This window comes from Pongo abelii, chromosome 18, assembly GCF_028885655.2.
Source record: "Pongo abelii isolate AG06213 chromosome 18, NHGRI_mPonAbe1-v2.0_pri, whole genome shotgun sequence".
In the NCBI taxonomy this organism is placed as follows: domain Eukaryota; kingdom Metazoa; phylum Chordata; class Mammalia; order Primates; family Hominidae; genus Pongo; species Pongo abelii.
The window spans coordinates 75,859,607-75,872,772 of NC_072003.2; the positions used below are offsets into that span (position 1 = coordinate 75,859,607).

General features: G+C 35.3%; 1 protein-coding gene across 1 annotated transcript in view; it reads left to right on the forward strand.

Moving 5' to 3' along the window:
- The window catches only part of CNTNAP4 (contactin associated protein family member 4), a 291,788-nt gene extending 279,480 nt beyond the window's left edge, over nt 1–12,308 (forward strand). The window contains exons 22-24 of the mRNA XM_024233533.2: nt 4,782–5,000; nt 5,335–5,406; nt 10,038–12,308. Of these exons, the coding sequence (XP_024089301.2) occupies nt 4,782–5,000; nt 5,335–5,406; nt 10,038–10,231 (485 nt within the window). The 3' untranslated portion in view covers nt 10,232–12,308. The remainder of the gene's footprint in view (nt 1–4,781; nt 5,001–5,334; nt 5,407–10,037) is intronic.
- Nucleotides 12,309–13,166: the final 858 nt, after the last annotated feature.

Here is a 13,166-nt window from a genome sequence, read left to right on the forward strand (position 1 = left end):
TACATGTATTGTCATATCTTTCAAAAAAAAACAGTCGTTTCTCTGTAATAGAAGGGCACTTCACCAAATTCTAATTTCTCAGTACTCCATTTTTCTTGTAGGCCTTTTGTTAAAAGGTTTCTTCTTTAGACAAGCAGAAGTCACTCCTTTTGTTGGAAAATGCACTTGAGGGTTACTTTTTAACAGGCACAAACACCCAGAAATCCGAGTCAGTTAAGGATTACTATGACAAGAAACACCTAAAACATGATTGTTTTATCCAGATTTCTGTGAAGCAGGAGACATTTGTTATCAGTCTCTCCCTCCACCTACCCTGTTCTAACTCATTACACTGTGTTATTGGCTTTTTGGGAGTCAGATAACAAGAAAAACTTATATTTTTGCCCATTGGCTTATTAGCACAATTGTCAAAGCAGATATCTGATGCTATGTATTTCTAAGGCCAGCTTTGTTTATGAGCAACTTAATATAGCTGCTAATTTTGTTTGGACTCAATTCTGGGAGGATGGCTGCTGAGTTGCTTTTTGTTTCCCTCCACTTCCGATTTGAATTCTACCCCATTGACGCTTCTGAAATGAGTTGTTGGTCCAGGCGGACAGGCAGGGGGATCCTGGAGGGAACCAGTGAGGAGGCTCTTGTGGGGCTTCCTACCTTCTGGGTTGGAAGGAAGTCTGGGGGCCAGCCTAGAAGAATCTCAGGGGGGGATTTGAATTGTTTGGATCTTGGGGATTGCTTGCCTTACAGAGGTCCCTGGGCCCCATGGGGAAAGATAAGCATTAGAAAATATTAATGTGCCCATTTTCTCTGCTTCTCAAGATGCTGAGATGACCTGAAATTTGGGCCATGTCCTCTCTGTCCCAAGGTTGGGTGAGGAGAGGTTTCCTCTTAGGGCTGTGGCCTGCAGCTCTGCTCCTGGTCCACCCAGACCACCACACTGTCTACGTGCCCTGGGCGTGAGCCACCTAAGGTGATCAGTGGCTGGGCACCAGCAAGCACATTAAAAAGTAAACTAACAAACCAACTCCAGACTTAAAACCATTCAACATCAATAAAAGGAGAAAAAAACTAAACCAAAATGATTTTCTATTAAAATAAAGCTGTTCAAGGAGACAGACAACAACATGAATGAGGCTTAGTAAGAGTACTTTAAGGAGATTCTCATAAAACAAGAAAAAGACCTTGAGGATCTAAAAAATATGATTTTTTTCCCCAAACAAAAAATATAAAGGAAAGAATGATCTTTTTTGCTACTTGAATTTGCATCTGGAAGATCAAGTGAATGAAGTATATGACCCACAGAGATATAAGTCCTAAATAATAGAAATCAGGATGGAAATAAAATGAATTTAGAGAATACATAGAGGAGACCTAATGTGAAAAATTGGCATTCTAAGAGAATAAAAAGGATGAAGGTGAAACAATAGTAGTGTGCAGAATATATGAAAAATTCCAAGGTAAATAAAAACTTTGTGTCTGCAGATTGAAAGGGCTTATCATGTTCTATGCGGAATACCGAGATAAGATACACACTTAGGGACAATCTGATGAAAATTCAAAAATCACAGGGTATCTTACAAATTTTGAAAAAGAAGTAATACAGCCAGAAGATGCTGGAATAATATCCATAGTGTACTAAGGGTATAGGGCTGCAAAAAATGTCACCCTTAAAATAAACACATAAATATAACCTAATCCATCAGGGTAATTTTCTGTTCCAGTTACAACCATCACATTATCTAATTTGTTTTCTTCATAGCATTATCAGTCTTTAGAATTCTCATTTAGTTTTTGTTTCTATGTTTATTGTCTCTCTCCCTTCCCCCGCTAACATGTAAAATACTCAAACATCAGGGCATTTGTTTTCTGTTTCTTTAGCTCGTAAAAGGATAAATATTAACTGACCATGTGTCCATTTTGAATTTTAGCAGTTAATGGTTTTTGTGCAATAATTTTGAAATAGGTAAAATATTTTCAATTTGTAAGTGTGAGGCTTTAAAGATATATCTCATATCAGATTATTACCAGAGAAGTAAATCTTGTCTGGCGGGGTGGGGCTGAAAAGGGAAGATTTTTTAAAGGCCTATGGAAATTTTATTCAACATTTTAACCTTGTAGGAGAAATGTGAAAAGCACTCTCCCAATTATGCTCCTATGAGAGTTTTTCTTTTTAATTTTCATTTTCTTTTTAATTTCTCATTAAAGTAAAAAGAAAAAAAAACACTCCAAATCAAGAATGCGGTCTTTTTCATATATATATGTTTAAATCTACATATATTCAAATGAATGATTGCTAAGGTGGACTAAATGATTTCTTTGGTTCCATACACATTGTTGAACTGCCTCCTACGTAATGACATTATGCTTGATGTTGGCAGTCATCTTTATGTTTGAGGAGCTCACAGTATCGTATATAAGCAGCAGAGTGATGCTCCCTCAGTGCTATCTTTGGGCAATGAAGAAGAGCAAGGTGGGTCAGAACATGGCTCAATACCAGATCCCTCACAACAGGAAAGTGATATAATCTCTCTAATTTTCCATTTTCTTTTTATAGAGGATGATATTCAAAATACTAAACATTGAATCAGGATTTTTATTATTATGTAAAACATGAATGAAAATGGAGCCCCTCAAAATTCTTTAAAAACTTAGATATAACTGGCCAGGTGTGGTGGTTCATGCCTATAATCTCAACAACTTTGGGAGGCCGAAGTGAGTGGATCACTTGAGGCCAGGAGTTTGAGACCAGCCTGGCCAACATGGCAAAACTCCATCTCTACTAAAAATACAAAAAATTTAGCCAGGCATCAATCCCAGCTACTTGGGAAGCTGAGGCAGGAGAATCACTTGAACTTGAGAGGCGAAAGCTGCAGGGAGCTGAGATCGTGCCACAGCACTCCAGCCTGGGTGACAGAGCGAGTTTCTGTTAAAAAAAAAAAAAAAAAAAAAAAATTAGAGCTCAGATGCCCAGGGTTAAAGTCTAGCTCTCAAGCAAAGATGATTAAAAAAATAAATAAATAAAAGCCACTACAGAGGCTGAAAGCAGACTAAAGGAAAGAGTATCTCAACCAGAGGATGGTTTATAAACAAAAGAAGCTCATAATTTGGAATACAGTAGGCCAGAGGTCCAGTAGTGCCAACAACTGTGTAACCTCAGGTGAATAGTTAAAATTCTGAACTTAACTGTTCCATTTGTGTGACTTGGATAATATACTCCAGTGTCTACTGTAAAGTTTTATCATTAGCATGCAAATCTCTTAGAACACTGACTAGCACATAATATACACTCATATATACTTAGTATCTGTTGCATTGTTTTTACTTTTAATTTAACTTAACTTCCTGGGAACATAGATTCAAGTTGCCCTGAATATACACTCCCATATTATTATATTTTCAAAAGAAAGACTAAAGTGCACATTTCATCTTTCCCTACCTATATACAGTGCAGGGGAGAATAATTGTATTAGTCCCTTCTCACAGTGCTATAAAGAGCTTCCTGAGACTAGGTAATTTATAAAGGAAAGAGGTTTAATCAACACAGTTCCACATGGCTGGGAGGCCTCAGGAAACTTATAATCATGGCAGAAAGCAAAGGGGAAAGGGAAGCAAAAACCTTCTTCACGTGGCAGCAGGAGAGAGAAGAACGAAGGATGAACTTCCAAACACTTATAAAACTATCAGATCTCATGAGAACTCACTCACTATCACAATAACAGCATGGGGGAAACTGCCCCCACGATCCAATCACCTCCCACAGGGTCCCTCCCTTTACACGTCGGGATTATGGGGATTACAATTCAAGATGAGATTTGGATGGGGACACAGAGCCAAACCATATCAATAGTTGTGCTATTTTTTTTTTTATCACATTGGGTGGATGGATGCATTGTATTTTGATGACATTTGAGCCTTCAAAGCCTATGATAAATTTCCCTTGTTTAGATTTCATGCTTGCTAAGCAAGGAGTACGTATAATATATTCCTAAGGTAAAATTATAATTAATATCCCAGCATTAAAACCAGTCTCTGTTCCACAAGAGTCTCATACTAACTGAATTCTTATTAATAGGAGGAAGAGATTATCTGTCTTTAGAGGGCACAGATATTTCTGCCCCAGTGACAGGTTGTCATTGAAACAGGAAGAAAAGACATAGGGGTATAAAGGGTCTTATTGCTGTACATGAGTAATTAGGGGGAGACCCTAATAACTTCGAGGTATGGCCTCCACTGCATGATAGTATCATCCTCCTGGTATGTTTGGGTGGGGCCATAAAGTATCAGAAAGCTTTCAGCCAGAACAAATTGTCGGGTTGGGCATCTGATAACAGAAGTCCAGAGGCTCAATTTTCTCTCTGGTTTCTGTTACTTTCATGGCATAAGTCTTGAAACCTGTACTGAACTTGTTTTCAAATCCAGGATGTACCTCTTGATATTGATTACAAGCCCTATTGTAAATACATTGCAATAATCTATACTTAAATTAAAAATATCATGACACCCTTATCACTTCTTAACCTGACCCATTCTTGTGCTTTGTTTCCAGAGAGCTTACCATATCATTTTTAATAATCCATGCTTAAAAACTTGACTTCATTAACATTGGGAATCTTACCAATAGTAGTGGAAAGAATAATGGATTTTTATCTTTTTAGTAAAGATAAAATTAAAAAGGAATTTAGTAACTTTATTGCTATTGCATTAACTCAGAATCCTCAATTTCTGCATCATTGCCTATTTTCACTTTTCACTGCTAATATTTCGGTGTTTCTTTGAATTTCTAGAACACAGTGATGTGGACCAGGAGACCGCACTGGCAGGTGCACAGGGCTTCACAGGCTGCCTCTCTGCAGTGCAGCTCAGCCATGTGGCCCCTCTGAAGGCAGCTCTGCACCCCAGCCACCCAGACCCTGTCACTGTTACAGGACATGTGACTGAGTCCAGCTGTATGGCCCAGCCTGGCACTGATGCCACGTCAAGGGAAAGGACACACTCGTTTGCAGGTGACTTAGAGTTCTTCCTCTGCTCAGTCACAGACGCAGCTTGTCCATGGAATTTAGAAAACTTCTCATGTGGCTTTCAGGCTACCTTCTCAAGATGGCTTCTTAAAGTTGGTTTTGTTTGTTTAGCTTTTAGTACTCCTTCCCATTTCTTTTCTAGGCGCTCAACTTCTTATTTATGCGGGTCAGTGCCATTGACATTGCTTAAATTGAAAATAACAGAGATCCCACATTCGCCTCCATAATTCTCTCTGGTTTAAAACATTTATGATGTTTTCAAAATTTCTTCTTTTGCTTGCCTATATCACCTTCCCCTTTTGTTGTGCTTTAACTGCAGATCATTCTGGAGCAATAGATGACAGAGAGCCCCTTGCTAATGCAATCAAAAGTGACTCTGCAGTAATTGGAGGTAATAAGAAGCATGAATGAGCTCTTCTTTGGTTGTTCTTATTAATAATGATGATGAATATTTAGCATTGTAGAAACTGTGAAGAATCTGCACATACTCCAAGTGCCAGGCACTGAATCCTGAGGTCATTGGGGTGATTTACTATTTGTACTGGATTGTCTTTAGAATCTTTCTGAATTCTCTGCTTCCTTGGAGATTTTCAGTATAAATAATTGACAATTTCACTGAAGCATGGCACTTAAAGATTAATTGCTAACATGTGTAACAATGAATATTATCAAGCTTGAACATAGCCGCATGTAATCACTAGAGAATTGTGAATATATTTGAGTAAATTTCATTTTTCTTCACTTCTTGGACATATCACTGCTTCTGGAAAGGTTCATGCAAAAAGTAGAAAAAACCTGAGATTAACACTAGAAGCATGTATTTTGTATTGCCTCAAGGCTTAATAAAGCTGGGTATTTGCATAGTAAACTATTTAAAGATGCTCCTATCAACTAAATATTACACTTTCAGTTGTATTTTTATCAACTATTAGATTAATGAACTAAAAGTGATTAGTAGTAACTTTAAATTGCAGAATTAACAGAAAAACTTTTAAAGTATATCTCCCTGGAAATGTGACAGCATATTCTCTGATTTTTTTTTTTCAAAAGCAACTCAAAAAACAAGCTTTTTTTCTTCTTGATTAATGCTCTTAAGAATGTTATTAATCAGATTATTGAAATGTTAACTGGTTCACCTTTCTTTACACTCTGAATATGACATGGATATAGAAAGTAAACAATTATTCTGTTGCGTTGCTAGGGAGATACAATTTTAAAGTTTTTGTGCCAATAATATGATTATTCATATATGAAATATGAATATTTCGTTTGCAGGTGACTTAGAGTTCTTCCTCTATTCAGTCACAAACCCAGTTTGTCCATGGAATTTGGAAAACTTCTCATGTGGCTTTCAGGCTACCTTCTCAAGATGGCTTCTTAAAGTTGGTTTTGTTTGTTTCGCTTTTAGTTCTCTTTCCCATTTCTCTTCTAGGTGCTCAACTTCTTATTTATTCATATCATATATGAATAATCGTATTACTGGCACAAAAACTTTAAAATTGTATCTCCCTGGCAATGCAACAGGATAATTGTTTACTTTCTATATCCATATCATATTCAGAGTGTAAAGAAAGGTGAACCACTTAACATTTCAGTTTGGGCAATTTATGTGGCTTTATACCTGATTCATTTGGATGTATTTTTTATATTCATCTAGACATATATTGCTTTCAAGTAGTTAGGATTTTATTTGGACAGCAAATAATACCAGTCAAATATTTGTGTGGATATTAACTCCCCCATGCTCTTTCAGTTGCTTTTCTGTTTCTCAAATTAATGATATACAAATTAAAGTTATAAAAAATAGGATTCCCATTTAATCACCAAACATGCAAAACAAAAAACCCAAAACAAACAAAAAAACTCTATTTGAAGAAGAGTTAATAATTGTATGTCTAAAAGAAATACATTATACAGTAAAAACTCACTTAAAGCTATAGTATTTACAATGTGTCTAAGAGTTTAAGCTAGAATTCCTGGTCAAGCAAGTTGTCTCAGTCTTATAATATTGCTTTTTCCAGACATTCAACCAGGATAGATTCAGGTAAATATAGATACAGAGATAGATAGAAATATAGAGTTCTGTATAGTCATCAAGCCAATGCTAGAACAAAATATTTAATCTTTAGACTATTGTTGTTTTGCTCAAACATCATTGGCAAGATTTACAGAGTTAAACAAGAAGTGCATTGATAAGTCATCCTAAAGTTATGCTAGAATGGAAACAAGTTACAGTTCATCTGTGAAATTCTCACTTAGCTCAAATTCACGGGATAGAAACAATATGGAAGGTTTGTAGTTCAGGGGCTTGCCAGGGTCCCTGAAACTAGTGATGTCTGGTTTTGGTCATTGCAGAGACTGAACTTCAGAAGCAGAGCATCTGGTAATGGCCATGTAACCTCTGAAGGCCTTGTCTGGGCCACACACAATTTATCTGCTAAATCATAATGTATCGTCCTCCAGTGTGTTACACAATCTGGTAATCTGGTAGAATTGTGGTAGAATCCTTTGTTCGTTGTCTAGTCACTCATAAATTGCACGCACTATGTAATAATAATTAATCCATCCAAGGATTTTCCAAATTGGCTGATCCCCCTATGTTCTACATCTTAGATGATTTTTTTTTACTTGCAAAATGAATGGTATAAGATGGGATAATTTATTTAATAATACATTTAAAAGTGGTGACCCAGATGTGGTAGAGGGTTTCTGGCCAGGCTACCCAGATACAGATAGACAGATTTAGACAGAGAGAAAGCTATATATACAGATCTTCATAAAAACAGATTCACACAGTGCTTTAGGTGCAGCATCACAGAGGCTGGCCACATTTTATTCATAATAACTAATTTATTTTTTATTTTTATATTTTTGGTGTAACAGGTGTCATCAAAGTTTTTCTTGAGCACAACAAATCCTGACATAGCACCTTCCCCAAATTGAGTGCTAAATTACGTACATGGAACAAACAAGTTCCAGAGGCCATCCCTGATTTTGACTGTCTGGATATTCTGTCTAGACCATTGTAACATTCATTTTATAATTGCAGTTGTCTGCTGTCTATATCATATTTCAGAATTTTTCACATTGAAATTGTTCAGAATCTTTCTCTTCAAGCCAGAGGCCTGTAACTAGCCTGTAGAAATATTTATAGCAATTCAACTGTTTATTTTTTTCTAAAATGAGGAGCAAAATATGTAACAACAAATATTCTGATTAAAGTTATTCATTAATTAATATGACTAATAAAAACAATCATATTTATTAATGAATTCTTCAGATTTCATGTACAGAATTTGGTTACCACATTTATATTAATCAGCAAGGAATTTCTACCTTTCTCAGGTAAGGCTGACCTAGCCAAAAATTGGCTTGGCTATTGGACATGCTATAATTGGCCAGGGTGAATCGGCCTAGCAGATTATATGCACAGGAATCTGTTGTGATTAATAAAAACCTTCAAATCTTTGACTTCCTCACACTCTGTTACAGTTGTATACATTTGCTTTAGAATGGAATCTTAGTTTTACCATATGAGATTTGATTCACATTGCTATTTTCATAGTACCTATTTTTGTCTAAGAAAATGACATTAGTTAGTACCTCCACTGATCTTATCGGAAAATTCTTTAAGTATTAGGCAACTCTCACACTCTTGGTGGCAGAAAATAGTTTTCCAAATTCAATTTTTCATTTGAAAGCTTGAATGTTATCATTCACAACATATGCTGTATAATTGTTTTTCTTAAAGTGACACATTTACTTCATTCATTTTAGAGAAAATGTCCACCAAATACCCAAGTCTGAACAACCATAGTTTGTCTGTTAATCATTCTTTCAAATAAAAATGGTGTTACATGAAGCAAAAAGCAACTAATTCAGTTCACAACTCAAAGGTTCATGTAAGTGCTCTTCCTGGAGACAATGATCAGACTTCAGAGTGCACCAGAAGTACTTTATTTCTATTTCCCATTTTAACACACAAAATGTTAGAAAGTCTTGCAGTCAAGGGTCAAGATTTAATTAAATGAATAGTTTTTACAGCTTCATTAAGGAGATTCTTAAATAAATTTGGCTTTTTATTCCTTTTCCTACAATTGTCTGGCAGTGTAATGTTTTCTACTTCATGAATTCAATGATTATTATTATTGTTTTGTGTCCTTGCCTTAATTTGTGCTAAGTACCAGGAATTTTACCTAACCTTGTTTTATACCAAATTTGGTTCCGTATTAAAATGGAAATGGAAATGTCAACAGAGTGAAAAAGACGTCTTAGAATTATCATGAAAATAGTTTTGAGCCCCTGTGTCCTCTCAAAGTGTCCCAGGGACCACTACAGGTCTACAGATCACACTTTGAGGACTACTGACCTAATACAATGCCGGCGTTGGTAACCATTGGCATAGTTAAGAATCGCAGTACTTAGCATTTGTATTTACAACTAGAAGTGTTAAAACAACATTCCTCATATAGAAATAATTTAAGCATATCTATATATGTTTTATTGGTCAGAATGATTTATTTACATAACCCATTTCTGCTGTTCAGCAGTATAACAAATAATTGAATAATAATTTCTTTAAAATGTTTACATATTTAATCACAAAACAGTTTAATCATTTTATGATGTTGCTACTACATAATTTCAAAATAATTAAAACTAATATGAAGTGGTCACATGGCCACATGGTCCTAGAGACATATAGTATTAACTATATCATATTTAATATAAATATATTATATTTAATACCTTGTGTTAAATATAAATGCACTAAGTAAATCCAATATAACATGCATTCAGAATAAATGTAGGTGAACCCACAAGGCTGGTAGAACTCAGAAATAAACTCAACATGCAATGATACTGCTTGAGCCAGAAATACCTGAAGTTTTTATATTTCCAATTTATATGTAGTAGATGCTTAGGTGGAAAATAATGTTATGATGACTTATTAAGCAATGAAGTCAGCACAGTTTCTATTCAGACAGAAATTCTGACTTTATATTTCTTTTCTCTCTCTAGGTCTGATAGCTGTTGTGATTTTTATCTTGCTTTGCATCACTGCCATAGCTGTTCGCATTTATCAGCAGAAAAGGTTATATAAAAGAAGTGAGGCAAAAAGGTCAGAGAATGTAGACAGTGCTGAGGCTGTTCTGAAAAGTGAGCTTAATATTCAAAATGCAGTCAATGAAAATCAGAAAGAGTACTTCTTCTGATTGGCAGCTATGATTTAACACAAAATTATGATAGTTTGTTTTAATAGCCAGGGGCTCTCAATGGACAAATGAATGCTCTTACACTGAATGTACAGGCAATGGGCTTGCAGCACTGCCATCTTGCCATGTCCAGGCTTGGGGTGGCTCCAGGAAGCCTCGTCCAGTGATATATTTCTCATAGCATTCATTCTATGGAACAAGACATTAGATATTACTGTTAATTTACAACTGTTCTGGTATGATCTAAAACAAGTTTAACCTGCTTAATGGCTACAGTTTTTATATGTGAAAACTGTAGCCTTGGTCTCTTAACCATGTAATACATAAGTTTTGTTAGAGGTAAAAATTAAATTTGGACTATACTGACCTTGCTTTATTTGAGAACATTTGCTGTGTTTGCTTTTGTCTCCCCGTGGTGTTCTTCATAGACCTGGAAATGCTTCTCAGATCCTGTTTGGCCGGTGTTTGCATCTTCAGTGGCCACAAGCATAATAAAGCCCCTTTGCCTTTCTCTGTATTATATTCAATACAATACATCAATAGTCTTGAAAAATGTTTTGTTGTCTTTGCTTTGTTTGTATTGCTCATTATTCTATTTGTCTCTTCTTAATAATGTTGAATACATTTGGTTTTGAGTGTCATTGGACTTCAGCTCTGAACATACAAGTTGTATTTAACAAGACTCAGAAAGTACAGTGGTTGTTAGAATGTAATGTCTTTCCTTTTAAAAAAAGTTTTCCAATTAATTTGCTACCATTGTTTGATGGTGACAGTAATTAAGACCCTGAGTAATGCCAATTTTCCAAAGAATGTAAAATGTTTTCAACTAAACTGTTGATATATTAAAAAAATTCTTAACACAGCAAAAAATTATTATTTAATTTACAACTGTAATACCTCAAATGAAATATACTTATGAGAATATTTTCCCCAAACCTATATCAGTTCTTTATTGGTTTACATTTCTGTTTTTATGAAGTTTATCACAAACTTTGCCTTGATCTTCAATGATTATACTTCACGAATCATCTTATATATTACAAAAAAAGAGGCAAATTGGAGTATAGAGCCCCATTTCCCATTCTGAAATATATACCCCTTCAGGTGTACATTTTGCTGTGCATAGACTTCCAGTACATACTTTTTGAAATATGAGCTGCAACCATCAGTGATCTACACAATCAATAATTAAAGAATGCACACTCTAAGGGGAAATAGCATATTAAATGATCTACTGTGAATTTGTCATTCCAGACACTTCTCGTCTGAAACAATGGGGTGAATTTCTCAAAAATTACCAAGAATCAATCCAACTTGCTGAATGGTACATTCTGATTAGGGTGTATTATACACTAGGAGATCAAAGAATGATCAATAACCTTATGGAACTGTTACAATTAATTAATCCTGAGACCATGCATACAAGGAACTATCTTTGAATTCTGCAAGCCAATCATACAATAAAGGCACTCTATTATCCATACTGACACTTTCAAGTGCCTCCCAAGTAAATATTGGATTTCTTAGTTTGTCTACACCAGAAGAATCTGGAAATATGTAAATTTAGCATTACTATTGTCTTATTTTCTATATTTTCCTTGTTAACTCTTCTTATAAAACCTGCCTCTCTTTTCTCATAGCACTATATCCATATTGATGTTTCTGCAAATGTCTGACTAAACCTTAAGAACCTGAATTAACATAGTAGTTTACGAAGGACTAAGGACCTATGTTGGTAAATGGTATACTCTTTTTTTGATTGGAAGATCTATGGTGACAAGGGAAGGATTTAACATAGAAATGGCATTATTTAATCGATGCAAAGCTGAATGCAAACATCATTATAGCTCTGAATCTTTTGCAGATGTTCATGTTATTTAGTAGCGGTATTAACCTCATTGGTAGCTGGACTCTAGGGAGGTTTATTGGTGAAGCCTCACAGTCCTCTGTGGTCTGCACTGCTAGAGACTCAACATTATGGCATCAAAATGCATTGACACATCCTATGCCATGCCTTTGATTTCCTGATTTGTAATCTCTTATTTTATTATTAATAAAATGCATTTTTGAACTAAAATGCAAAACAGAAGTCAATCATTTCAAAATTATCTTTCAGTAGATGTTTTTGTCCTTCAGAGTAACAGAGTCACTCATAGAGTTGGACAGCACTGACATGATTTAGTGCGAACAGTTTTACAGATGAAAAGTCCAGGATGCAGATATATCAACTGACATTCCTAAGGGGACACGTATTGGTGTGTAAGTGCTGAAGTTGTGACTACAATGTCCTTTTTTACTCCACATGATATTGATCTTCCAAGACCTGGAATTTTGACAATTATTTAGTGGTGTAGAAAAATCTGAAGGATCTTGATACTTTCTTTGTCCACAATGATCTATAGTTCTATAGCTTATCCACTATCTTTTCTAAATGAACATCAACCTTTATTTGATAGGTCATTGCTGTTGATATGTTTGGCTTTCTTTTAAAAATATTCGGTAGGTTTATGACCCTTAACTGCAGGAGCGACAATTATTATCGCTGGAGCACTTTTATATAGGCTTTGTGAAATCCACAATAGGAATTAGATGTCACTGAGGAAATCATCAAATATTTTCCTCCTGATAGAAGGATAAATTAGACACATTCTAAATCAATGCATGTTCAAGTGAATTGTTTGATTTTCAAACTCATGTATCAACTAAATGACAAATTGACTAGATACCTTCAATATATCCTGGTTGTCTTTCGCTTTTCCAAAGTCTGGATGGGAGAGAGTGGTAACATGGAGGAAAAAGTTCAGAAGCTGAATGTCTTTGTGTTGGGGATGTGGGTGGATGAGCACATTTGTGTGTGCAACAAATAATAAGAAACGAAGATAAGGGAACAACATAGTGTACTTACAATGTGATTAAGAAAGCTGGAGCTTGGCTT